The sequence below is a fragment of the Gopherus evgoodei genome, chromosome 1, assembly GCF_007399415.2.
Source record: "Gopherus evgoodei ecotype Sinaloan lineage chromosome 1, rGopEvg1_v1.p, whole genome shotgun sequence".
Taxonomy (NCBI): Eukaryota; Metazoa; Chordata; order Testudines; family Testudinidae; genus Gopherus; species Gopherus evgoodei.
Genome location: NC_044322.1, coordinates 137,471,778 through 137,498,789, shown reverse-complemented (window position 1 = coordinate 137,498,789; position 27,012 = coordinate 137,471,778). Strand labels below are relative to the sequence as shown.

Sequence of the window (27,012 nt, the reverse complement as noted above, 5' to 3'; positions counted from 1 at the left end):
CACAGAACTGATGATTTTTTTTTAGTCATTTTCAGTTTCTTACAATTTTGCCACTACTGCTACTTCCAGCTCCTCATTTCAAAAATCTATCAATTTTTACATCGCAATCACATACACACCATGACAACTTCAACCTCATTAACATGCTTGTGTGCATCAGTAAATGACATAAAATGCATGTCTAATATAGTTCGTATGCACAAGTTACATTACTGTATATATAGTATATAGAGCAGAATAAACAAGTCAATGTCTGTATGAACTGACTTCACTACTGCTTTTTGTGTAACCTGCTGTAAAACTAGACAAATATCTAGATGTGTTGATGTACCCCCTGGAACCGTAGTTCTCAAGCCAGTCTGCTGCTTGTTCAGGGAAAGCCCTTGGTTGGCTGGGCTGGTTTGTTTACGTGCTGCATCCACAGGTTTGGCCGATCACAGCTCCCACTGGCCGTGGTTTGCCGCTCCAGGCCAATGGGGGCTGAAGGAAGCGGTGCGGGCCAAGGGATGTGCTGGCTGCAGTAGTGTAGCTAGAGGGGGAGTAGGGCAGCGGCTGCTCCCCCACCAAGCACAAGTGGCACCTTTTTAATTTTACTCACCTGGGAGCGAAAAAAACCAAGGTGCCACCCGCTGTGGCGCTTTTACTGACAGGGTGGCACTCCAGGTCTTCGGCAGCACTTTGGTGGCACCCTTCACTAGCTCCGGGTGTCTTCGGTGGCACTAAAGCTTCATCGCCGAAATGCTGCCGAAGACCTGTGGAGCAAGTGAAAGTCCCGCCGCCAAAGTACCGCTGAAGACCCGGAGTGCCACCCCATCAGTAAAAGCGCCATAGCAGGTAGCACCTTTTTTTCTGCTCCCCCTGTTCCCTCCACCTGGCTACTTTCCTGGCTGGCCGCCCTTCCTGCCACCCCCATTGGCCTGGAGCGGTGAACTGTGGCCAGTGGGAGCCATGATCGGCAGAACCTGCGGACGCGATAGGTAAACAAACTGTGCCGGCCCACCAGGAGCTTTCCCTGAACAAGTGGCTGACCGGCTTTGAGAACCACTGCCCTGGAAGACCTCTGTGTACTCCCAGGGTTACGCATATGCTTGGTTGAGAACCACTGGAATAAAAGGCTTAGGGCATGTCTACATTTACCTCTGGAGCGATTGATCCAGCAAGGGTCGATTTATCGCATCTAGTGAAGATGCGATAAATTGACTTCCGACCGCTCTCCCGTCGACTCCGATACTCCATCGGAATGAGAAGCGCAGGCGGAGTCGATGGGGAAACAGGAACAGTCGACCTACTACAGTGAAACACTGTGGTAAGTAGCTCTAAGTACATCAACTTCAGCTATGCTATTTTCATAACTGAAATTGTGTAACTTTGACCGACTTAGCTCGCGCCCCCCTCTCCCCCAAGTGTAGGCCAGGCCTGTCATAAACAGATAGCTAAGGGTTAATGTCTCTTTCACCTGGAAAGAAGTAATCTAAACCACCTGACCAGAGGACCAATCAGGAAACAAGACTTTCTCAAATCTGGGTGGAGGGTTTGTAGTGTGTGAGTCCTTTGTCTTGAATCTATCTCTCTCGGCTATGGGAGGACTTCTGTTTCCTGCTTTCTAATCTTCTGTTTCCAAGTCGTAAGTACAAAATATAGTAAGGCAGTAAGGTTTCTATTGGTTTTCTTTTGTATTTACATGAATATAGTTGCTGGAGTGCTTTGAATTGTATTCTTTTTGAATAAGGCTGTTTATTCAATATTCTTTTAAGCAAATGACCCTGTATGTGTCACCTTAATACAGAGAGACCATTTTTATGTATTTTTCTTTCTTTTTATATAAAGCTTTCTTTTTAAGACCTGTTGGAGTTTTTCTTTATTGGGAAATTCCAGGGAATTGAGTCTGTACTCACCAGGGAATTGGTGGGAGGAAGAAGTCAGGGGAAACTCTGTGTGTGTTAGATTTACTAGCTTGATTTTGCATTCCCTCTGGGTGAAGAGGGAGGTAATTCTGTTCTCCAGGACTGGGAACGGGGAGGGTGGAGTCCCTCTGTTTAGATTCACAGAGCTTGTGTCTGTGTATCTCTCCAGGAGCACCTGGAGGGGGGAAGGGAAAAGATTTATTTCCCTTTGTTGTGAGACTCAAGGGTTTGGGTCTTGGGGTCCCCAGGGAAGGGTTTCGGGGGGACCAGAGTGCCCCAAAACACTCTAATTTTTTGGGTGATGGCAGCAGTACCAGGTCCAAGCTGGTAACTAAGCTTGGAGGTTTTCATGCTAACCCCCATATTTTGGACGCTAAGGTCCAAATCTGGGACTAGGTTATATGACAAGGCCTTAGTGTCAATGAGAATTGGATCCTTTAAGAATCAATAAGATTAGAATATTGTCGTGCTTCTGTATCTCTACAGCATTTCATCCTGTAACAAGGTGACTTTTCTATGAACAAGGAACCTAATTTCTGTTGATTTCAATGACTAAAGATCACATCATTTAGAAGCTAATCTGAGACTTCAGAGATGTGCTTAACCCAACAGGTATCACTCCTATCACTATATTAAGTATCATAGAGGATTTAACAACCTTGGATTCCTTATACAATTGAAAAGCAGTTTTCTTTAATTCTTGTGCACTCTTCATTCTCTGCTCTGCCTTTCTTGTCATTTGTATGCAGTGTTGTTGTAAACCATACCTTTACCTCACTCACATTTCCTGTTTATTTTTTATGCCTCTATAGGTCCATCCAGCACATTTTCCCATTGTCCAGAGTAGCTCATGTTATAAGCCACTCAAAGGCCTTTTTATTCTCTTAGATTGATCTTTGCATTCCTTGCTATATCCACATTGGTTTCTCTCTCTCCTCTCACTAGTGCTTTCATGCAGGGAAGTGTAAAATACACCTCCCTTCACTAGGTAGGCCCACTGCATCACGTGGGAGACAGATTCACCTCAAGGGAAGGGAAGGGAAGTGGTGTTTATGAGAGCTTTTTTTTGCATTTTGCTTAGCTAGCACTGTCTACTTTTGAGACCCTGCTGGCCCCTTCCAACCTCTTCCAGCACACTGAAACTCAGACTGTGGCTCTTTTGCACTGCTCTGGTCTCTCCCTTGGCAGGGTTTCCAATGACGGGACCCAGGTAAGGATCTACTCTGGCTCAGGCCAGTGTAACTCCACAAGTTATTCTGGCCCTTAATGCATTTATCATCAATAAAAAAATACATCCACCTTACTTAGACTGGATGAAATTCACTGTACTCAGAGGGCCAGCAAAAGGCCTATCCATTGCTTAAGTCCCACTGAAGTCCAATTTTGACCACTTAAGTGCTTGGGCTTTGTTCTGGCTAACTGCACAGAAGTGACTTTAACCCACTCATGAAATGAAATTTCCCACTTAATATCCTTCCCTCCCATTCCATTATTGGATTGGTTTCCACCCAGAGCTTCTATTAGTCATCCAAACCCATCACAGTTTAAACCTGATTATAAACCTGGTCACAGCACTTTTACATATATGGTTTGCAACATTTATACCTTTTGTCATAATATCTGCGTTTCTCTGAGCTAAATCAAGAGTTATCTTTATGGCTTGATTTATAGGCTGCACGAACAAGTACAATATTCATAAATCTGCTGCTCAGTTTGTCTTTTCCATTAAATCTATCACAGTTTATGTCTGGGAAGAAAGGTCTCTCATTGCTATTAATTTCCCCACAAATCCTTTAATTTCCACTGTCAGCTATTCATCCTGTTCTTCCTTACAATTGGGTGCTCTGTAGAACATTTTAATTAATTTAATCTTGGCTCTCCACTTTTGAAAGATGAATAAATTCTAGACCTGGAAATAATCCAAACGTCCTATCTCTTTTGCTTTCAAACACTTCATTGCACCTTTACTTCGCCGCCCAAACATTTTCCCTAGAATCCTCTTTTCAAATGGAGGCACCACAGAAACTTCTTTTGAGCAATCTTCTTTCTACTGCCTATGTTTTCTGCTACATGTATTTAGATATTTTCCTTTACCCTTTTTTCCTTCCTTGCCATTATATAATGACAATTTTAATGTGAGAGATTTTCTTTCTTGCTTTGTTTGCCTACAGAGCTACTTCCCTCTTCATCTCAAGTGCCATTTATATGAGCTGTTTTTTCCTACATGTTTCTTCCCCGCTTTTCTGCCTGTTAATTTTTTTAATGGGACATTGTCAGCTTGTTTAGGACCACAAATTTATCTTTGTAATAGTTTCATTCCATGAAGCACCTTTGGAAGATTTGGAGCCATATTATTAAACATAGGTGTCTAAGTTGTGCTTGCAAAACATTTTTGTGACCAGGGCTGCCATGGAGGGCAAGTGGGGCAATTTGCCCCGGGTCCCAGGCCCTGCAGGGGCCCCCACGAGAATATAGTATTCTATAGTATTGCAACTTTTTTGTTATGGAAGGGGCCCCTGAAATTGCTTTGCCCCAGGCCCCCTGACTCCTCTGGGCGGCCCTGCACCATGTGACATCTTGGTTAACACTCCAGAATCTCCGGAGCTAACAGCCTAAGCTACTACACGTTGACCTAAAGTGCCAACACTATCTAGCTGGGGTGGTAATGCTCATACACTCTGGGATCAGGCAGAAAGCAGGACCTGTAACACACACTCATTAAAGGGTTACATTTGCATACCCACAGAAACAGGTATTGGGTGCATATGTGTATTCAGGCACACAAATATATATTTGAACATGCAATTGTGTACATGTGCTGTACATGAAAACACCTGACTAAGTACAGCCCACATTACCAGGGCATCTGATCACCAAGCACTCTTTATTATGTTTATTCTCACCAGACTTCTCTGTGTTCTGCTATTAGCTAAGTAAGGCACATGACCATATTAGCTAAAAATCTAATACTCATGCACACCTTTATGGTTTTGAGATTTAGCTCAAAGCAGGAATCAGAAAAAGCTTTATTGTGCACACATGAAAATGCTTTTAGCGCTCATAGCTTCAGAATTCTAAGCCAGTTTCCATAAAACAACTCAAGTTTGAACAAAATCTATTCAAGCATTCCTGAATTACCCACGGACAACATTTCTAATGGGATAATGCAAGTTGTTTGTTTTGTTGTGACCACAGCTCAAAAATGTCTGAAGGGAGTTTGCACAAACATTTAGTAGATTCCTAGATCAGCAGGGACCATTGCGACCATTTAGTCTGATCTCCTCTGGGTCATAGAATTTCCCTAAAATAATTCCTACAGCAGATCTTTTAGAAAAACGTCTAATCTTGATTATAAAATTGCCATTGATGGAGAAACCACCATGACCCTTTGTAAGTTGTTCCAAGGGTTAATTACTCTCACAGTTAAAAGTGCGTGCCTTATTTCCAGTCTGTATTTGTCTAGCTTCAACTTCCATCCACTGAATTGTATTGTACCTTTCTCTGCTAAATTGAAGAGCCCATTATTAAATATTTGTTCCCCATGTAGGTACTTATAGACTGTGATGAAATGACCCCTTAACCTTCCCTTCATTCAGCTTACTAGATTGAACTCCTTGACTCTATCACTATAAAGCAGAGGTGGGCAAACTATGGCCCATGGGCCACATCCAGCCCACGGGACCATCCTGCCCAGCCCCCGAGCTCCTGGCCTGGGAGGCTAGCCGTTGGCCCCTTCCCTACTGTCCCCTCTCCCCCACAGCCTCAGCTCGCTCGCTCCATTGCTGGTGCAGTGATCTGGGTGGGGGGGCTGTGAGCTCCTGCGGCAGCGCAGCTGCAGAGCCTGGCCTGACCCGGTCTCTGTGCTGCATTGTGATGGTGGCAGCAAGGCCCAGCTTCAGCTTGGCTGCGCGACTGTAGCACCGCCACCCACCAATGCTCCTGGCAGCGCGGTAAGGGGGCAGGGAGCAGGGGGGTGGATAGAGGGCAGGGGAGTTTGAGGGGGTGGTCAGGGGGTGGGGTGTGGATAGGAGTTGGGGCAGTCGGGGGGGAACAGGGGGTTGAATGGGGGCAGGGGTCCTGGTGGGGGCAGTCAGGAAGGATGGGGGTTGGATAGGGCGGTAGGGGGCAGTCAAGGGCAGGAGTTCAGGAGCCAGTCAGGGGACAGGGAGAAGGGGTGGTTGGATGGGGCAGGGGTCCCAGTGTGGCCATCAGGAATGATCAGAGGGATTGTATGGGGTGGCAGGGGTCCCGGGGCAGTCAGGGGACAGGGAGTGGGTGTGTGTGGATGGGGCAGGGGTGCCAGAGGGGCCGTCAGGGAACAGGGGAGTTGGATGCGGCAGGATTCCCGGGGAGAGGGCATATAGGAGGTGGGGACTGTGCCACAATCCCCTCCCCTAACTGGCCCTCCAAACAATTTACGAAACCCGATGCGGCCCCCAGGCCAAAAAGTTTGCCCGCCCCTGCTATAAAGCATGTTTTCTAATCCTTTAATCATTCTTGTGGCTTTTCTCTTCACCTTCTTCAATTTATCAGCATCTTTCTTGAATTGTGGACCCCAGAACTGGACACAAGATTCCAGCAGCAGTCACACCAGTGCCAAATATAGAGCTAAAATAACCTCTCTTCTCCTATGTGAGATTCCTCTGCATCCAAAGATCAGATTAGCCCTTTTGGCCACAGTGTCAGACTGGGAATTCTTGTTCAGCTGGTTATCCACCACAGTTCTCAAATCTTTTTCAGTCACTGCTTCCCAGGATAGAGTCTCCCAGCATGTAAAGTATGGCTACATTCTTTGTTCATAAATGTATATCTATTAAAACACACATTGTTGCTTGTGCCCAGCCTACCAAGAAATCCAGATTGCTCTGTATCAGTGGCTTATCCTCTTCATTATTAACCACTCCCCAGTTTTTGTGTCATCTGAAAACTCTATCAGGGATGATTTATGTTTTTTTCCCAGTCATTAATAAAAACGTTAATTGCATATGGCCAAGAACCAATCCCTATGGGACTCCACTAGAAATACACCTGTTCGATGATGATTCTCCATTTACAATTACATTTTGAGTCCTCTCCATTAGCCAGCTTTTTAATCCATTTAACGTGTGCCATGTTAATTTTGTATCTTTCTAGTTTTTTAATCAAAATTTCATGTGAAACTAAGTCAAATGCCTTACAGAAAACTATTACAATAACACTATTACTTGTAATGTCATAAACAAGATATCAAGTTAGTTTGACAGGATATATTTTCCATAATCCCATGTTGATTGGCATTAACTGTATTTATTTTATTAATCAGGTGTCATATCAGCTGCTCCATTATCTTGCCCAGATGTAACATCAGACTGACAGGCCTATAACTTCCTGGGTCATCCAGTTTACTGTTTTTAAATATTGGCACAACACTAGCTTTCTTCCAGTCTTCTGGAACTCCATGGTGTTCCAAGATTTACTGAAAATCAGTATTAATTGTCCAGCAAGCTCCTTAGCCAGCTTTTTAAAAAATCTTGGACGCAAGTTATCTGGACCTGCTGATTTAAAAATGTCCGAGTTTATTAGCTGCAGTTTAACATCCTCCTGAGATACTAGTGGAATGGAAAGAATAATATCACATGCTATGCCTGTATTATCTGTTTTTTCCCAAATACAGAACAGATATTTATCGAGCATTTATGCCTTTTCTGCACTCTCATTGTGATAATTCTACCATCTAGTAATGGACCATTACCATTGTTAGGATTCTTTTTGTTTCTAATATACCTGTACTTTAAAAACTCCTTCGTATTGTCCTTAACTCTGGTGGTCATAGATTTCTCCTTGTATCCCTTTGATTCCCCTATGAATTTTCTACAATTCCCAACTTTCGATTTATAATAATTAATATCAGCTTCCCTTTTTTTCCATTTGTTATATATTATTATTTTATTTTTTTAGCTGCCTTTCCTTCTCCACTAAACTAGGACAGTTTTTTAACCAATACGGCCTTCTTCCTCAATTGTGACTTTTTGAGCAGCTGGTAAAGTTTTCTTAAGCAATTCCCAATTATGATTCACATTTTTTTATTGAGTTATTCCTCCCAGTAGATTTGGCTTCTAATTGTTTTCAGCTTTGTGAAATTGGCCTTTTCAAAGCAACAATTATAAATATCACTGGTGTAGACTTTATTGTTTGCAAATTATAAATGTGATCATGTCATGGTCACCTATAACTAAATTACCAGTAATTTTTAGTTCTGTGATCAGTTCTTATGTATCTGTCAAAATGAGGTCTAAAATAGAATTTCCCTATGCTGGATGCAACACTTTTTGAGTTAGGAAATTGTCATATATACTATTTATAAATCCCAAGGATGTTTTAGTACTGGCAGCATGAGACCTCCAGCATATGTCACTCAAATTGAAGTCCCTGGATGATCACACAGCTTAGAAAACTTCCTCCCATGGGGAATTTGTTTAAGAAAGTTATGAGCAACTTCAAAAGAGTTTATAAGGAGCATTGCATTCCAGCCTTGGATCAGATCCTCAGCTGGTATATATTGGCATAGTACAGGGATCGGCAACCTTTAGCACGCGGCCCGGTCAGGGAAATCTGCTGGCAGGCTGGGACAGTTTGTTTACCTGCAGCATCTGCAGGTTCAGCCGATTGCGGTTCCCACTGGCCGTGGTTCACAGTTCCAGGCCAATGGGGGCTGCAGGAAGCAGCACAGGCCGAAGGATCTGCTGGCTGCCGCTTCCCACAGCCCCCATTGGCCTTCATGTTTACGGGTTTTGAGTTTATGGGTTTTTCCTTCTTTTCCAGGTCCTGCCAGCCTTGCCCAGCTGTGTCGGCTGTGTATCAGGAAGTGTTTGGGTCGCTCATCTCTTTATGTAGTCCACAAGCTGAATCTTCCTGAGCCACTTGAGAAATTTCTCTTATATCGATAGCTCTATGACTATCTATAAGATGATTGCCAGGAGAACAACAAAATGGCTGTTTATCACAAAGATATTAAACTGAAGTGAAAAACAAAGACATCATTTACTGCTTACTATAGGTACCAAACCACTTAGCTGCTGACATAACAATACTCCCTGACACAATACTCCTGTATTGTGTAACCAGTGGAAACTGCTTTGTAGCACAGTGCATGTTACTATGGAAATGATATCCTCACACTTTAGTGTTGAATCCACTGATGTTAGATCAGAGACTGAAATACGCAAACAGTAGATTGTACAGCTGTGTGTAAGTATACACCCAAACAGCTGATTGTATGGGTATGTGTGTGTGTTTGGGGGGGTGGTTATGCACAAACAGCTGACTGTGCAGGTATATGTATGTGTGGTATACAAGCCACCTTAAGTATGATTTAATGAAGTCAACTACTGTATAGAAATCTGATGCTAGAGAATTTTAAATTAAGCCAAAAGAAATAATTCGTTTTCTCCTCTCTTTCCTTTCAAATGCAGCAAAAAGTCTGCATGAATCCTGAACTTTTGAGATTTCATGAAATAGATCCTTACATGAAAATATCAAAGGGGAATGGAGCCCCTCATTGTCAGTCTGTGTGGAAATATCTGGGGGGTGATAGGTTCCTTCCTTCTCTCATTCCCACTTTATTTGGCTTTGTGAAAGGACTCTGGAACTTTATTATGGCTTTAGCCTTCACATTATTAGTTGAAAAGCCTATGGACTGTCATGGAGTGAACAGAAGGTCATAAAGAGCCAGAGCTATCAGACTATAGCAAGTGGAGATCCTGGGATTAATAGTATAATAGTATACTTCAAGGTTTGTTCTGTTTTTTCCAGAGGTTGGTTGGCTAATGGAAGGAGTGTGTCTTCAGTCTCAGGCCTTTGATACAGTTTTGCCATAAGCAGGGGGGTAGTGATGGCTCATTTAGATTCAACAAAGCTGAAAAGGGATTCCAGCTTCATTTTGTTATCCTGACCTCTTAAGGGGTTGAGGAACAAATACATTTTCAACCTGTGAATGAACAGTTTTCAATATAAGTCACAAGGAAGATAAAAAGAAATAACTTGAGAAATAGGCATGGTCTCGTGTGAATGTGGGATCGAAAGCCAGGAACTTCTGAGCTCTGACCCTTGCTCTGACAGCAACAATGTCTCTGGCTTTGGGCTAGTCACTTAACCTCTCCGCTACAGTTTTGCTATCTGTAAAATGAGAGTAATTGTTCTCCCTCACATTGTTATGACAGTTCAGCATATGGAAGATGAAAAGTGCTAGGTATTACTATTTCCCTCCGAGATCAAGCAGAACAGACCTGCGATGTCACAACTGAAGTTAAATGCATTTTTCTGCCTCTGCAAATAGCCTGTGTTTGCACATGTGGGATGTTCTTTCCATTGCCATTAACAGCAAAAACCATTCTAAAGGGGCAGCAAAGCCTTCACTGAATATAAGCATTTCCTCATATGGTACGGGACATATGCCAGAGTTGGATTAGCATTTGGAACTGTGTATCCTCAAAATCTCAGGAACCTATCAAAACCCAAAAAGATTTGTGTTCATTTTCAGTCACTCAATGTCATTATCCTTATCTTTATCTAATCTGCCATATTTTAGAGCATCAGTCCTAGTTTCTAGGTGACATCTGGTATCTTAACAGAGAGGCAGACACTCAGCTGATATAATTGATCACAACGTCACTGAAATCAGGTGAGCTAAGACAATCTACCTGAGCTGAGAATCTGCTCCAGAGTGTATAATATACAATTGTTTTCCTTATACATGCAAAATTAATACAATATGTAATTTACATGGGATTTTAAATTTTAAAAGAATTTATATTCCTTAAAGGAATGGAAATCCCATGTAGCAACTCTGGAAGGTATGTATTCTGGAGTGGCAGTAGCTGCTCCATAGTTATAGTTGAACCTAGCTTCCCATCATCAGATCAGTTTTCAACCCTTATCTCAACTTTCCTCCAAAACAGTATTCTTCCTGAAATTTCACATGGCACATCTTTGTTTCTGGGTAGAGGTTTTTGAGAAGTTTGATTTAAAAAAAAATCAGAAAACAAGAGTTAAAGTTACGGTGTCTTGAAATTGTATTAGAAGTTCACTTGATATGTTGTCCAATTTTTTTTGCTGTAATTCCATTGTCTCGCCTAAAAATGCCACAAGTGTTTTTGTTGACTTTAGTTTGCTTTGGGACAATTTTCAGAAGTATTGCTTATGACATGGTAGGAGGTGGTCTTTCAATTTCTCTCTCTCCAATATCGCTTATATCATCTACCCAAATCAGCTGTGTGGGTGAACCATCTTTTTCACAGGAACATGTAACATCTATGTACATCTGTGCTGTAATGTCCAGTGGTCTGACATCCTTTTTTTCTAATAGCAGCCAATACCAGCTGCTTCAGGGAAAGGTGCAACAAATCCCACAATGGACAATTATGTAATCTCTTGCCTCTAGGGAAAGTTTCTTTCTAATCACTGGCAGTTAGTGTTTGCCTTATGCTTTGTAGTGTGAAGTGGGATTGTGGAAGTTCTTCCATATCATGATCTGATCATTTTTGGGGCAGGACAAAGAGAGTGAGGTCATATCTTTTATTAGACCAAAATCTGTTGGTGGGAGAGAAAAGCTGTTGAGCTTATATAAGGAGCTTGTCTTCAGTTGAAGTTCGTCCAATAAAAGATATTACCTCCCCTATCTTGTCCCCACCTATTAAAAATAGTTATGTGGTAAATTAGCCAGTTTATACTGTTTATTTCTTTTCTCGGAGATGAACAATATTGACATCTGGTACTGTGTTAACGAATCAGATCTCCTATGCAAATAAGCGTGCCCCAGTTGGCTAGAAGTGAGTACAGGGAAAACTTGCTTACCTCTGAGCTACTAAATTCACATATACAAATTCCTGCTTTCTGAGTGGCTTATCAGTGGCAAACATTATCTTTTTATGGGTCAGGAAGTAAAACTCCCTGTATGAATCTTTGTTTAAGAGGAAAAAACTGGTATACTCCTGAAATGTGTGGGTATAATTGAGAGGCTGTCAGATATTTCCTTGGAAGACATTCCATGTGTAAATATGGCAGTATATATTGCACATTGGCTTCGTATACAGAGATCAGCATTCCCTTCTCAAGTTGACTAGTCTTCCTGTTCACGTAAAATTAAGTTGATATCTGTTTATTATTCAACTGTTCTCCATTATATGGCTCTTTCTTTCTGTGTGTTCATATAGGACTGGATTCAGCTGGGATTTACACTGGTTTCCACTGTGAAAAAACAAAGTACAGGGCCTAGCTGCAGAAAGGTCTACTGTGGAACGGTGTGGGAGAGGGAAAGTCCTTCTATTTTCTCCTCCTTCTCCAGATCCTTCCTCTGTGTAAATTGCTAGAATATTCCAGAAAATGGATGGTGATTGCCCAGAAGAAAGCATGGCCCAGACATCTAGGGCATATTCTGACTCAGTGCATTGCCTTCAGAGTGGCCACTGGAAATGGAACCCCTGCCACAATTATTGTTGTCCCTCCCCCCAGTACAAATCCTAAGGGAGGGCAGGTGGCAGTGCCACTAAGGGCCTCCACTGGGAAAATCTTGTTGGAGCACAGAGGGATCAGATGGCACAGGGAGGAATAATTTATACCTATGTGCACCACAGTGGATGAATCTGGTCCATCCACCACAAAAGCCGTGTTATCCCAGTTTTCAGTGGGCAGTCCTGTATCTGACAGGGCTGTTGAAAGACTCCCGATATCTATGGTGTGATGCTGCATCACAATGTGGCAGGATGCCAAGATTACAAAGCCTCATAATAAAATTAATTTATAAGCAAACTTTTAGGTGACCATCTGAAAAGACAACTGAACCATCTGTCTGGCTAACAGTTTATGATGTCTTTGTGTGTTTTTTCTTTTGGAAATAGGGTTTTTTTTTCTTTGCACAAACTCATTGCTCCTCATTGTGATTTTTTTTAAACGTTCTGCAGCAGATGTGTAATATCTAATAGAGTTTATTCCACAAAGAACTGTTTGTCTGGTTTTATTTTTATTTCTGGAAATTACCTTTATCCTTAAGATTCTCAACCCTTGTTGAAACTCATTGTGGTGGGAGGGAAGGAAATTATATTAATATTATAATTTAGCTATTGAAAAATTTCTTGAACAAATGACATCCAGAATGACTTGGGAAGGGGAAGGAAATGTCACTTAGAGATTCAATAATTATAATAAAATTCAGGGAGACAGAGAGGATTTTTGCTACCATCTTGTTTAATGAGTGAGTTGAACGTACTGAATATACAATTCAGCAAACCAGTATGAATAACATGTCCGTGTGCTAACACTCAGTAAGTTTTGGTGTACATGGAGATTTTCACTGATGAAATATTTATCAGTGAAATTCCTGTAGAATCACATTTTTAGTCAGCCTCAGCATTTTTCCTTCACTGCAGCTGGAGGGGGTGCCATCCATGATGCAAAGGTGCTCAGAAAAGTAGATCTTTCATCTCTCACCGCAGTCTCAGGAATTATGTTCTACAAGTTTGGGTCACCAGAAGGTCTAAAAGAGAAGCAATCCCCTGAGAGAAGTGTCAGAGGCCAGGGAAATCTGTAAGACAGCCATTTAAAAAAAATTGAGTGGATTCAGTGTTCAAAGGACTTAATAACTCTGGCTTGAGTATAACAAAGGTTGTCAGTGACCAAGCTTCTCTTATGCTGCTCTGCCAAGTCACATCACTCAGTTGTGACCTGCAACGCTACTGCTATGTCAGCCATGGGCCTCTCTTTATTAACGTTCACTTAACCTGCTACAAATTAGTTTATGAATGGGATGGAGTATTGAAAATTGCACTTAGTTACAGTTTCTGTATTAATTATACACTAAAAGCTCATTTCAATTTAGTCTGATTGAGCAGTTAAGCAAGCTGAGTCAAACAGTAACCTTGCACCTTGTTCTCCTCTCAGTGTAAATCAGAAGCTTTCTGTTAGAGCAGTTATTATCACCAGAGCATCATGATAGCAGTTAATTTTCCCTCATGTTGGAAGGATTAATATATGAAGGTACTATCAGATTACAGCAACTGGGAATAGAGTACTATATAAATTATTGTTAATATTATAATATTGGTTGAGAGCAGACCTTGGAACAGAAGACAGAGAAGATGCAGTGATGAAAACATCCAATACTTTAATGAAAAAAGAATGATCAGTTGCTAGGTTTAGGGCACAAGTGTTCCAATTTAGTTGTAATAGAATGTACCTAATATTCAGATTGATCTTTATGAATTAGTTGCTACTGCATGTAGATCACCCTAAAACACTAAAATCAGAGGAGCTGCTGTACACTTTCATGATCTCCCAGTCTTACTCAACGTGAGATGGAATATTTTTCAGGTCACTGGCCCAGCAGACATATTTCTTTGCTTTCTATTTGTATCTCATTATCCTGCAGAGAGATGTTTGTTTTTAGCAGTTTCTAAAGATTAGTTTCCTGCTGTCTGCAGCCTGAGATATGTACGAAGATATATTGTCTTAAGTTTGTCTCAGAAGCTTTGTGCCTTTAACCAGTGAATACCTGTCACAGAATAATCAGCCCCAAATACCCAGATTGGCTCCTTATTAGTGAGTGAGATCATTCTGATTTGTTACTGCCATTCTTAACATCACTACAGATTCAGAGCTGACAATACACTTAACACTGAAATAACTGCACCTGGTTAATGCCTGACATTTGTCAATCATATTTTTGTGTCAAGGGTTTGGCAAGTCATTCAATAGAAATTTTTCTATAAAAAAACTCATTAAGTTATATATATATATATATATCAGTTTGTTCCCAAAGGAATAATACCTAGCAGGTGAATAACTGGAGTCCATTTAAATAAAGCAAGAAATTCCACTCTGATACTGATGCAGATTCTCTTTCTTGCTTCAGATAAATGGATTCTACTTTGTTCCCATCTGCTCAGAACTGGCAGACATTGGTAGGAATGTCTAATTTCCTTTATGGGGGTGTTTAAGGAACTGGCTGCTCAGCTGACATTAATGAAGAATTTAATGCAGAAAGCAGCTCATAAATCCAATGCAAAAAATGCACTTGCCTGCTATTTGAATATTGTTTGTAAATGAAAAATATCTACTCTTAGCCCTCTTGCTATTGGTTTGGGGGGAAATAGCTTTTGCTGCTGACTCAGATCACTTGCTGGTTTTCTTGTTTTCCTTAGTGTTATAGGCTAATGAGTAAAACAAGGCTAAATCCTTGGGACATTTTAACAGAAAATTCTTTTATTATGGTAACTTTATCTTAACCTATCCAAAAGGGACAAAAATGATGTACAACCTGAGGGGTTGTTCCAGACACAGGTCAAAGGTGTCTTCCCAGCCCACATTACAAAATAAAATATAAAACATGTCTATACTTTCAAAGGCAAGTAATGATTTTTGGGGCCTCAGTTTTTATGTGCTTAGCCAGAAATGCTTTACAGGGACCTGCTTTTCAGGGAGTTCGTGCTTAGCACTTCTGAAGAACAAACCCCTAAAAGAAGTCTGTAATTGGACACTGAAAATTTAGGCCCCTGGGTTTACTTGTCTACTCCTTCCAGTAACTATTCCAGAAACTTCTCTGACAGTGTCATACTTTCTAGTATGGTCAGACAGCCATGTGAGTAGGGTCACCAGTTGCCCTGATTTATAGGGACAATCTTGATATTCTGGGTTTTTCTTATATAGGTGCCTATTACTCTACACTCTCATCCTGATTTTTCACACTTGCTATCTGATCGCCCTATCTGTGAGTGGGCTGAAGCCTCAATACATCAGAAACCTAGCATGAGTCCAAGGATGTATAGTTTGAAGCACAACTCTTTGTATTCGATACGTACCAAAATGACTCCTACAGGCTCTGAACATGCAGAACCTGACTCAGTGTGTGTGTGTGTCTGTATGATGGGCTTTACAAACCCCACACTGGTGAGCAAGGGGGTAAGGGACAGCTCTGGGCCCAGCCAGCCCCACCCAGCCACATCTGCAGAGCCTAAACAGGGCTTTAAAAAGAGGAGCAGAGCAGCTCAGGCCATGGAAGGGAACAGACAGCTGCCCTGAACTCTGAGGGTAAAAGTACTGCCCAGGAACTCCTTACCTGAGGTCTCACTTCATGGACCATTGAAGACCCTATGAAGAAGAGAGGAATGACTGAGCTTGCGTGTCAGAGACTGGAGAGAAGTGACTTACTCTGATGCAACTAACAGGGATGGGGTAGGAAGTGGTCCGGGGAGGGCAGTGGTTTAGCACCCTAAGGGGCCGAGTGAGCTGCCCACCACTGGGATCCTAATTGAAGCTTAATGGAGAGGGTGAGCCCAGGCTCTCCTACCCACTCCCAGAAGATAATGCACCACCAGGGGCCTTGAGAGAGGCCTGCTGGAATACTCCTTGATTATTTGAAATCCCAGTCCCTACTACCCCTGTGCAGGAGTGGAGGACTGGAAGCCCCTGGGGTGGGGGTGCTGCAGGGAAAGACTGAATTCAAATGGGAAGGCAACCTGTCACCCCCTTCCTGACCAATACACAGCACTGTCGGTGATGAGGCACCTTTTCCAGTCTATCTTATGTGTCAGAGACCCTTCACAATGGGATTGCTTTGGCTATTGCACGACTAACTTTAAAGAGAGAATACCACATTACACTATAGTCAGTCGAACTTCCTCTAGGTCTTTTCTGGTATTTTTTAAAGAAAGAAGTGTGTGTGCGTGTAAAAATATATCCACCATTTCCCATCATGCCTTGCCAGAAGCTAGGGCTACAACTGTGTGTCACAATAGATTACAGTTCCCATTCTGCCCTGCTCTCCTGGGTATCAGTGAGACAAAGCCCAAAGGTTACCAAAAATCAATATTATCTCCCACTGCTGAGTGAGAGGTGAGTTCCAGGTAGGGTGACCAGATAGCAAGTGTGAAAAATCAAGATGGGGGTGGGGAGGTAATAGGAGCATATATTAAAAAAAAAGCCCCAAATATTGGGATTGTTCCTATAAAATTGGGACATCTGGTCACCCTAGTTCCAGCTGACCCTGTTCATGGAGCTTTGGCCTTGGACCTTCAGCTGTACGTCAGCAGATCAGGCAGTCTTGCATCACCTTATATCAATTTCCCAAGACCACTTCCTTCCCCTCAGTCACACCACCTTCCTGCCTTGACAGACAGATGTTCTTATAGGCAATCCTGGAAATAGGTGGTACTTGCCCAGGAGGATTCCCCTCATTCAAGGCCTGTATACTCATTACACTCAGAGACAGAGAGACTGCCTGGCTTAGGAGATGACACATGGCCTCTGGTGATGTAGAGGATCCACCATAGCCCAAAGGCTCCTATTTGGGGAGCTCTGCTGAGTGGTGTGACCAGAGCTGACTCCAGCTTTTTTGTCACGCCAAACGGCTTAGAGGAAAAAAAAATGCCACGATTGGCGGCACTTTGGCAGCTGCTCTACCGTGCCGCTTCATTCTTCGGCAGCAATTCGGCGGACGGTCCTTCCCTCCGAGAGGGACTGAGGGATCCACTGCCAAATTGCCACCGAAAAGCCCGATGTGCCGCCCCCTTCCATGGGCCGCCCCAAGCACCAGCTTGCTGTGTTGGTGCCTGGAGCTGGCCCTGGGTGTGACTCACAGGTTGGGCTGTGGGAATACACATGGAGCAAGACCTGGGAAGGTGAGTGACACTTGGCAAAGCTGGCTCCACTGACCTCAGTGGATGTGTATTTGCTTGCAGTATATTGAAGTTTGTTCCATTGTGTTTGTGTGCATGTCTCATAAATATGGTCTGGACAAAATTTTTCCATCAAAATATTTTGATTAGGGCTGTTGATTAATCGCAGTTAACGAATGCGATTAACTCAAAAAAAATTAATCACGATTAATTGCACTGTTAAACTATAGAATACCAATTGAAATGTATTAAATATTTTTGAGTATTTTTCTACATTTTCAAATATATTGATTTCAATTACAACATAGAATACAAAGTGTATGCTGTTCACTTTATATTATTTTTATTACAAATATTTGCACTGTAAAAATTATAAACAAAAGAAATAGTATTTTTCAATTCACCTCATACAAGTACTGTAGTGCAATCTCTTTATAATGAAATTGCAATTTACAAAAGTAATTATTTTTGTTACATAACTGCACTCAAAAACAAAACAAAGTAAAATTTTAGTGCCTACAAGTTGACTCAGTCCTACTTCTTGTTCAGCTAATCGCTAAGAGAAACAAGTTTGTTTACATTTATGGGAGATAATGCTGCCCACTTCTTAATTATGTCATCTGAAAGTTAGAACAGGTGTTTGCATGGCACTGTTGTAGCTGGCATCACAAGATATTTATGTGCCAGAATGCTAAAGATTCATATGCCTCTTCATGCTTCGGCCATCGTTCCAGAGGACATGCTTCCATGCTGATGACGGTCATTAAAAATATAATGTGTTAATTAAATTTGTAACTGAACTCCTTAGGGGAGAATTGCATGTCCTTTGCTCTGTTTTATCCGCAATCTGCCATATATTTCATGTTATAGCAGTCTTGGATGACGACTCAGCACGTTATTCGTTTTAAGAACAATTTGACTGCAATTTTAATGATAGGGATCCTGTGTGGATTGAAAAAAAGACCCCAGTGAGGCCAGTCAGGTTAATAAATTGAGAAGGATTTGGCATCAAATGATGAAAAGCAAAGTTTTACAACACCCTGTGCAGTGGGGATACACAGTAATTGCACAAATGCCACAAAAAATGTTGCAATGTTTAGTGTGAAGATCTCATGCTACGTGCGTCTTGCTGACTGGAGAAACTGTAGCTTCTATGCAATGAACTTTAAGACACAGATCTAGGTCCCTTTGAACTCAAAAGGTGTTTTCTATTGACTTCACTAAAGTCAGGATTTGGTTCTAATTAAGTGAAGTTAGCTCTGTTTTTTTGGTTTAAACTGAGATTCTCCTTCCCTGAAAGCAACAAACCTGTGTAGGGCAAACAGTAACTGGATGCAGACTTCTGTTCACTCCCCCAGTTAGAGCACAGTGGGCGTAAACTCTAATAGGAAGAGAGGATGTTTACAGAGGAAAGTTTCTATGAGCCTGAGAGTGAGGGGGAGCTGCTGCTGGTGCTTCAGAGGAACAGACAGCACAGGAAGGTATTTAAAAACAACAGCAACCAAGAAAGAGATTTTATTGGTGGCTAAGGACAACTAGAGGATAAGGCCTTTTTGTCCCTGTGAGATCTGACAAGATTCTGAACCTCTTAAGAAGGGCAGAGCCTGCTCAGTGTTTTGTTGGGAGCCCGCAGAGGAAAACATGCATACTGCAGGAAGGTGGCATTGATGATTTCAGTACATGACATTTTTTTCCCTCTGAGTCAGTGTTGGACCAGTGCCCCAGCTTAGTATTTAGAAAGACTGTGCTATTGGTGCAAAACCACCATGCCGAGTACATGTCGTTATTAAAGATTCCATGACATAGTTTTTACAGGAGTGATGGCCCTTATGTGCTGGTCAAATTCTAAGCTGGGCAACTGCATTCTGCTTGTTTAAATTATCCCTTCATCTGAAGTTCTTCCTCTCTTTCTGTTGAAGACTGTTTCATAGTATTGCTGTGCATTAGCTATCACAGAATGGGTGAATGAGACAAAAATATTGCCATGAATATTCATTCAGCCTGAACTATGAATTTCAGCCATGTTAACACTACTCTTTATGACTGTATATATACTTGGACAAGTCGAATTTTGCTCTTGCATGCTTGAAATATTCATCAAAAGTGAATTTTGAATTCCCTTGCAGCAAACATTTGTACCAGAAACCTGATAATCAGTGTTACGCACATCCAGACAGGAAACAGAAATAAAACTACAGTAGAACCTTAGAGTTACGAACACCAGAGTTACGAGCTGACCAGCAGGGCCGCCCACAGGGTGGGGGACGGGGCAAGTGGAGCAATTTGCTCCAGGCCCTGGGCCTGGTAGGGGCCCCCACGAGAATTCTCCAGCCCTGGCCCTGGCCCTGCCTTCCCCTAGCCACCGCTTCCAGGAGGGGTCCTGGATAGAACTAAAGCGGCGTGGCTGGGGCGAGGCCTGAGCTCATCCCTGCTCGGAGACACATAGTAAGGGGGTGGGGCTCTGGGCTGACTGGCAGGAACTTAGGCCCCGCTGGAGCCACTCTGCTGCAATGCTGTCCAGGGCCTCCTGCACGCGGTGCACTGAGGCTGCAGGAGAAGGGGTAGACGGGGGTAAGTAGCATGGCAGGGGGCTGTGGCCGAGAGGGTTGGATAAGGCGCAGGGAGTCCTGGGGACAGTCAGGGGACAGGGAGAGGGCAGATGTTCTGGGGGGGGCGGTCAGGGGATGGGGAATGGGCAGCTGGATCGTGGGTGTTCCAGGGTCTGTCAGGACTCGGAGGGGATGGGTGGGGTGGATAGGGGTTGGGGCAGTCAGGGGACAGGGAATGGGGGGAGTTGGGAGGGGCTGGGTCCCGGGGTGGTGGTTGGGGATGGGGTCTTGAAGGGGTGGTGAGGGGACAAGGAGCAGGATGGGTTGGGGATTCTGAGGGGAGCAGTCGGGCAGGAAGTGGATGGGGGTTGGATAGGGAGCAGGGCCAGGCTGTTTGGGGAGGCACAGCCTTCCCTACCCTAAAGCAGTTTGAGGCTTGCAGACAGCTATTTAACACAAACAGCCAAGCTGTTATCTTTTCCATGGGGGAGGGATCACATGAGAAGAGCAATATCCTACACCACCTACCTCTTTCCCAACCCTACCAAGGGAGACCCCCCTCCCCTGCATTCCCTGAGGCTCCAGAGGGGTTAATTCAGTGGTTCTCAAACTTTGGTACTGGTGACCCCTTTCACATAGCAAACCTCTGAGTGTGACCCCCCCTTATACATTAAAAACACTTTTTTTATATATTTAACACTATTATAAATGCTGGAGGCAAAGCAGGGTTTGAGGTAGAGGCTGACTGTTGATGACACCCAGTAATAACCTTGTGACCCCCTGAGGGGTCCCAACCCCCAGTTTGAGAACCCCTGAGTTAATTTAATTTTACCACCCTGTGTCCGTTCACATGCATGTGCTATTTTGAGCATTTCAGTTGTCACAACATAGGCTCATCCCAGATTCTGGAACAAGCTTAAATGCTCAGTTCGTGGAGTATGTACATAAGCTATACTAAAGACAAACCCACAATAACCATCTCCAATTTGTGAGGGACCCTGTGGAGCCAGTCTCTAGGAAACAGATACATTCATGGAGGTTAAGTCCATTAATGGCTATTAGCCAGGATGGGTAAGGAACTGTGTCCCTGGCCTCTGTTTGTCAGAGGGTGGAGATGGATGGCAGGAGAGAGATCTCTTGATCATTACCTGTTAGGTTCACTCACTCTGGGGCACTTGGCATTGGCCACTGTCGGTAGACAGGATTCTGGGCTGGATGGACCTTTGGTCTGACCCAGAATGGCCGTTCTTTTGTTCTAACCTAAATGAACTCAAAGTTATGGAGACAGATATGAGTCAAGGAAGCCAGCAGAGTATCAGAAACCTGGAAAAATCTCTGACTGGATGGGCTCAGACATTTGGTCACATGCTGAGATGGTTCAAAAGTTTTGGATTTTTTTTATGCAGATTTTTTTTATTGTTTCTTTAAGCAGTCAAACACAGCAAGCAGCAAATATTTGGCAACACACTTCTGAAACCCCAAACCATGTTCAGGTTTTGGCAGACTAATTTCAGCTTTTCAATTAAAAAAAACACAACAAATTTTGAAGGAAAGAAGACTTTGTCCGTGACTTTTTTTCTGCTTTTTAAAAGTCCCCAGTTTTGGATCCAAAGACAGAAAATATTTGTCCAACCCTTTTAATGAGCTTTAGTGCCTTTTAGCACTAGCTGATGCTGAGAACCAGTGATACTTTGTAAAAGTGACTTGAAAAGAAGTTTTCTCAAAACTGGGTTTGTGCTGAGATGCGGAAGGTTTTTAAATGTTTATTTTTCCCAGAACTGCTCGGGGTGGGTGGGCAATTTGCCTCAGTCCCCCCCAGGGGCCCCCACAAGAATATAGAATTCTATAGTATTGCAACTTTTTTTTATGGAAGTGGCCCCTGAAATTACTTTGCCCCAGGCCCCCTGAATCCTCTGGGTGGCCCTGCTGACCAGTCAATCCCACATACCTCTTTTGGAACTGGAAGTACGCAAACAGTCAGCAGCAGAGCCAAACAAAAAGACAAAAACAAAAAAAGCCCAGAACTGTGTTAAAAGTAAAAAATAAATAAAGGGAAAGCAGCATTTTTCTTCTGCATAGTAAACTTTCAAAGTCAATTAAGTCAATGTTCAGTTGTAAACTTTTGCAAGAACAACCATAACGTTTTGTTCAGAGTTATGAACATTTCAGAGTTACAAACAAGCTCCATTGCCGAGGTGTTCATAACTCGGAGCTTCTACTCTATGTGTCTTCTCTGACCAATAACAACTAACACACAGAGCTCAGCTTTCAATTACTGAATAGCGAGGAAGACAGTAAATGGAATTAGTGAAAAAAATCATTGATTAGTTTGGCATAATTAATAAATTTGGAAAAAAAATGTGATTGGCTTGTGGATATTCTCTGAAGAGAAAAAGAAGGAAAATTCATTGAATAAATTGTTATTTGCTACCTATTTGCTCCAACTTTATGGGGCACTGTTGAGCAGCTGCTGTGTTTATATAGGGATGCCTGTTGTTGGGTGGTGGTGGAGATGATTTCTGCAGATAGCCAAGTTGATATAAAACTTTAGGACCCTTCAGGATGAAGGGTGCTACATAAATGAAAAATAGCAGTGTAATGACTGAAAAGTCTGGTGTGTATGTGTATAAGCTCTGCTTCTGGTTTGGCTCTGAAGTTGTATAGAGTTTAGCCTGACTTCTGGGTTTATATTTACGACTGTTGCCCTGATGGTAGCACTTGAGATATTTCTATCATAAAGACTTTGCAAGAAGCACATTAAATTAACAGGAGCTTCTCTCCTTTACTCTGCGTCTGACAAGAGACTTTGAGCTTGTCTACACTGCAATCCAAGGTGTGATTGCTAGCATGGCTAAAAATAGCAATGTAGAAGTGATGGTGGGGTGTCATCAAAGGTACCTACTTGCATTGCTGAAACCTGTGCAGAGACAGCTATACTACTTTTAGTCAGGCTAGCACAGGCAAGTAAGGCTAGCGTGGGTATGTCTACCCAAGCTGCAACCACCAGTTGCATTGTAGACATACCCTTGGGGTGGACTCTGCCCAATTGCCTAAACTTTGGCTTGTATTAGTCTTATGCTACTGCTTGGGGAAAAAAGAACTTTAGTTTTGTAGTTTGTGTTTCTTCTCCTTCAGCTAGACTCAGCTATGTGTGTACTTATCAAATACAACTACCCTGAGCTGCACCCGTGGGTTATATATTTACTGTGGGCAATTACACAGTATCCGGCCCCCCATGTACAAAGCCAGCTGTCCCTTAATACTGCTTTATTGCTATCAGGAGGATAGACATACACACCTGACTATGGTGACCTCAGGTAACTCACACCCCAATTTGCTGGTCACTCATAGCTCTTGGGGTGGGAAGGTATTGATAGTGAAGAGAAAGGAACACAGGCTTTGTGCCAGTGCAAAGAAATGTTTTTGTTTGCCTTTTGTCGTATAATTGAAGTTATTTTTCATTCATCGTTTCTATCCACTGTCCCTCGGCTCCCAAATTCAGGATACAATATTTAATGCTGTAAAACTAGACCTCTTATGTTAGTACGCAATTTACTGCATCAGTCTCACTAATGCACTTGACAGATAAAATTGCTGTGAAGTGAGACCTATGCAAACAGAGCCATCTTTCAGAGGGGAATGCATGCAGTTAACGAACGTCATTACTGGAAAGAGGTAATGCTGAGACACCATGGAAGCTGACGTGGGGTGGAGAATACTCACAGGAACATGATTAGAATCTGTGTAAGGAGATCCAGAAGCAGCAAGAAACAAGAAACAAGAAAATATTTAGGGCCCTGTGATCTTTTTTTGACTACTGCAGTGAGTAAGGGCTGCAAAACTGCATTCCTTGTTCTCGATATCTGTTTAGACATCCAGGTCAAATTGTGTACAAAAACAAGACAGCAATTTGTGCCTGTATCTGTGTTTGTACAGTGTCTAGCAATATGGCGCCCCATCCTTTGGTGGTCCTTAGGCACCAGTAATAAACATGGTTAATAATAAATAGTTAACTGTTGAAAATTGCCTTTTGGCGATGGGGAGGAGTGAGGATTCTTTGCTTGTTTGAAAATGCCTTATTCTGCGTTTGGTAGAATAAAGGCTTTGGGTCATGCTGTCATCCTTGGCTTGTGCAAGGCCCTCTGCGTCCCCTAAGCACTGGCTGACAGAGTGGTTGTGCTGGGGAATAGTTTCATTCCCTGGGCACTGCAGAGCTATCCGTGCTGGATCCATTGAGACTGGTGGATAAGGCAGCAGCATGAGGGAAATGCAGCTATGTGATTCTAGTGGTTTTAGTACTTCATGTAGGAGCAGTTATTTTTCCAGTGCATGGGCTAGAGTAGTGGCCATGTCACTTCACCTGCCTCAGCTTTGGAACTGTCTTGCTTCTTAACCTCCCTCCTCCAGTCCAAAATAGCCCCAAACCTTAGGGCATGCTGCAAGACCAAATTCTGTACCCAGGCTGTTGAGGATGGAAGGATACGCTAAGGGCTTGTGTTTGTGGGGATTGTCAGCATTTGGATTTCATCTTTGCTTATGTTCTGGTTGGGTGGTGAGGAGCAGCTGCCAGGTGGATCTTTTAGGGCTTGCCTTCACTATCATGCTACATTGACCAGGGCCAGCTCTGGCTTTTTTGCTGCCCCAAGCAAAAAACAAACAAACAAAACCCTGCAGGCTGGCCGGAGCAGTGAATGGGGAAAAAAACCCAAAACAAACCTGCAGGCCTGCCAGAGCGGCAAAGGGGAAACAATAAACAACAACAACAACAAAACTGCGGGGTGGCTGGAGCAGTGAAAGGGAAAAAAACCAAAAAACCAAACAAGCCTGTGGGGCAGCCGGAGGGGCGAAGGAAAAAAACAAAACCTGTGGGGAGGCTGGAGCAGTGAAGGAGAAAAAAAACAAAAACAAAACCTGCAGGGTGGACGGAGCACGGGTGCAGAGGGACTCTCAGCCCTGCAGATGTGCCCTGGGCAGTGGAGTGCGTGCCCTGGCTGGCGGGGGGGGGGGGAGAAGACAGAAGGGGGGCGGCCAGGGCTTCCTTCAGCAGGGCGCTCGCCATGCCTCCTGCCAGGAGGGCTCCATGCCGCTCCAGTCGGCGGGCAGGGAAAGATGCAGACTGCCCTGCCGGGCTTGCTACAGACCTGTCACCACTCCCAGCAGGGCGCTCCCCTCCTCTGAGCTGCTGCCCCCTACAGGCGGCCAGAGCAGCAAACCAAAAAGAAAAAAAGCTGCGGGGGCAGCTGAAGTGGCAAAGCAAAAAAAAAAAAGTATCGGAGAGAATGCTGCCCCTTGGAATCTGCCGCCCCAAGCATGAGCTTGCTCAGCTGGTGCCTGGAGCCAGCCCTAACATCGACGCAACTGTAGCACATCCGATGGAGACATGCTATGTCGAAGGGAGAGTGCTCTCCCATCGCCGTAATTACTCCACCTCAACGAGAGGCAGAAGCTATGTCGGTGGTAGAGTGTCTCCCCTCAACATAGCGCGGTGTAGACAGCGCTTTTAAGTTGATATAACTTACGTCACTCAGGGGTGGTGGTTTTTCCACACCCCGGAGCAATGTAAATTGCATCGACTTAAGCAGTAGTGTAGACAAGCCCTTAGGCTATGTCTGCACTGCACAGTCATCCTGAGAAATCTGCACCTGGGTTAACCTGGCCCCCGTGTGATAGGCCCTGCAGCAAATCCCTCCTGTGTTACTGCATTCTCACTGTTTCTGCAGTCACCCATGAGTATCTGGAGGCATATTCTATGGTTCTTTGTGGTGAGATACTATAGGATTCCTTCCTAGTCAATTGTGTCAATTGCAGGAGAACTTGTCTGTCCTCTGGGGGGGAATTGTGGGATAGAATTGGAGGACTATGAGCACTGGAATGATTTTTGCCTCCATTCTCACTGCAAAGTGGTCAGGTTCCAGGCTGAATGAAAGAGGAGCTTGGGTTCTAACCCATCCCTGAGCCGTGTTAGCTACCCCTGACTTAAAACACCTCCAAACCCAGGTCAGAGGTAGGGTGTCTTGAGGTAAAACCCAGGTCAGCCCCTAGATTAACTGTGCAGTTATATGCTTAATATGAATGTATTTGCAGTCAAAGGTACCTAGAAGCTAGCACAGGTGCCTTTTTATGTACTATAAATAGAAATAAAATGAAGTCAAATTACCCAGTTGTTGGGCAGATTTGTGGCCACATTTAAAGAATGTAACTTCTGTGTACATGCATGCAACTTTGTACAGGCAATCACTTACAAATGCAGTTCTTGCACCCTTAGTTGTGCACCCGTGCTAATATACATACGCGATGAGAGCAAATGGGTTTTGTACTCGTAAATTATTTAATTTATGTGCACAAAAATGTGCATGTTGAAATGACCTGCACGTAGCAAAGTTGCACCCATACCAATAGAGAGGAGGATGAAGCCTGTTTGAAAATCTGACCCTGTTTACTTGCCTGTAAGTTAATTAGTTTTGTTTCAGGTGAAAAAGCAGATTTTATATATCGTATTGGTGCAACTATGACTACTCAGTGAAGTTGATTGAAATGGAAGGAGGGAAATAAGCCTGCATAATGCTGTGCTTTTCATGCCATGGAGACAATAAAGTACTTCCAGTGGAAAGCACAGCTCTGTGAACATGTGGTTTCAATATTATTTTGGTATGTGGTGACTGCTGCTGTGTAAAAGGAATTCAGTACACCATTTTTTGCATGCAGTCATGAGCTTTTTAGATGTCAGTTTTTGAATACCGGAGGCACAGTAGATATAGGAAAAGAGTGTTGTCTCAAAACAACTTAATTCGATCCTTCTCTTGAATGCAAAGCTTTGAGCGCAGTTATCTCTCTGAGTTGCCTTTTCAGATCCCTAAAGGCAGAGTTTGCTCAACTAGCTGAGCTGGCTCTGTCTTGTTTTTTTGTCAAACTAAG

At 43.2% G+C, this 27,012-nt stretch overlaps 1 protein-coding gene across 3 annotated transcripts in view; it reads left to right on the top strand.

The window, feature by feature from the left end:
• The window catches only part of ASB11 (ankyrin repeat and SOCS box containing 11), a 77,638-nt gene that overhangs the window by 31,002 nt on the left and 19,624 nt on the right, over positions 1 to 27,012 (top strand). For 2 of the 3 annotated variants that reach the window (XM_030573342.1, XM_030573358.1), the window contains exon 7: positions 8,706 to 12,832. The exons of the other annotated variant lie outside the window; for it this stretch is intronic. In XM_030573342.1, coding sequence (XP_030429202.1) covers positions 8,706 to 8,830 — 125 coding nt within the window. In that variant the 3' untranslated portion in view covers positions 8,831 to 12,832. Of the gene's footprint in view, positions 1 to 8,705; positions 12,833 to 27,012 lie in introns of those variants that run through there. 3 annotated transcript variants of the gene reach the window in all.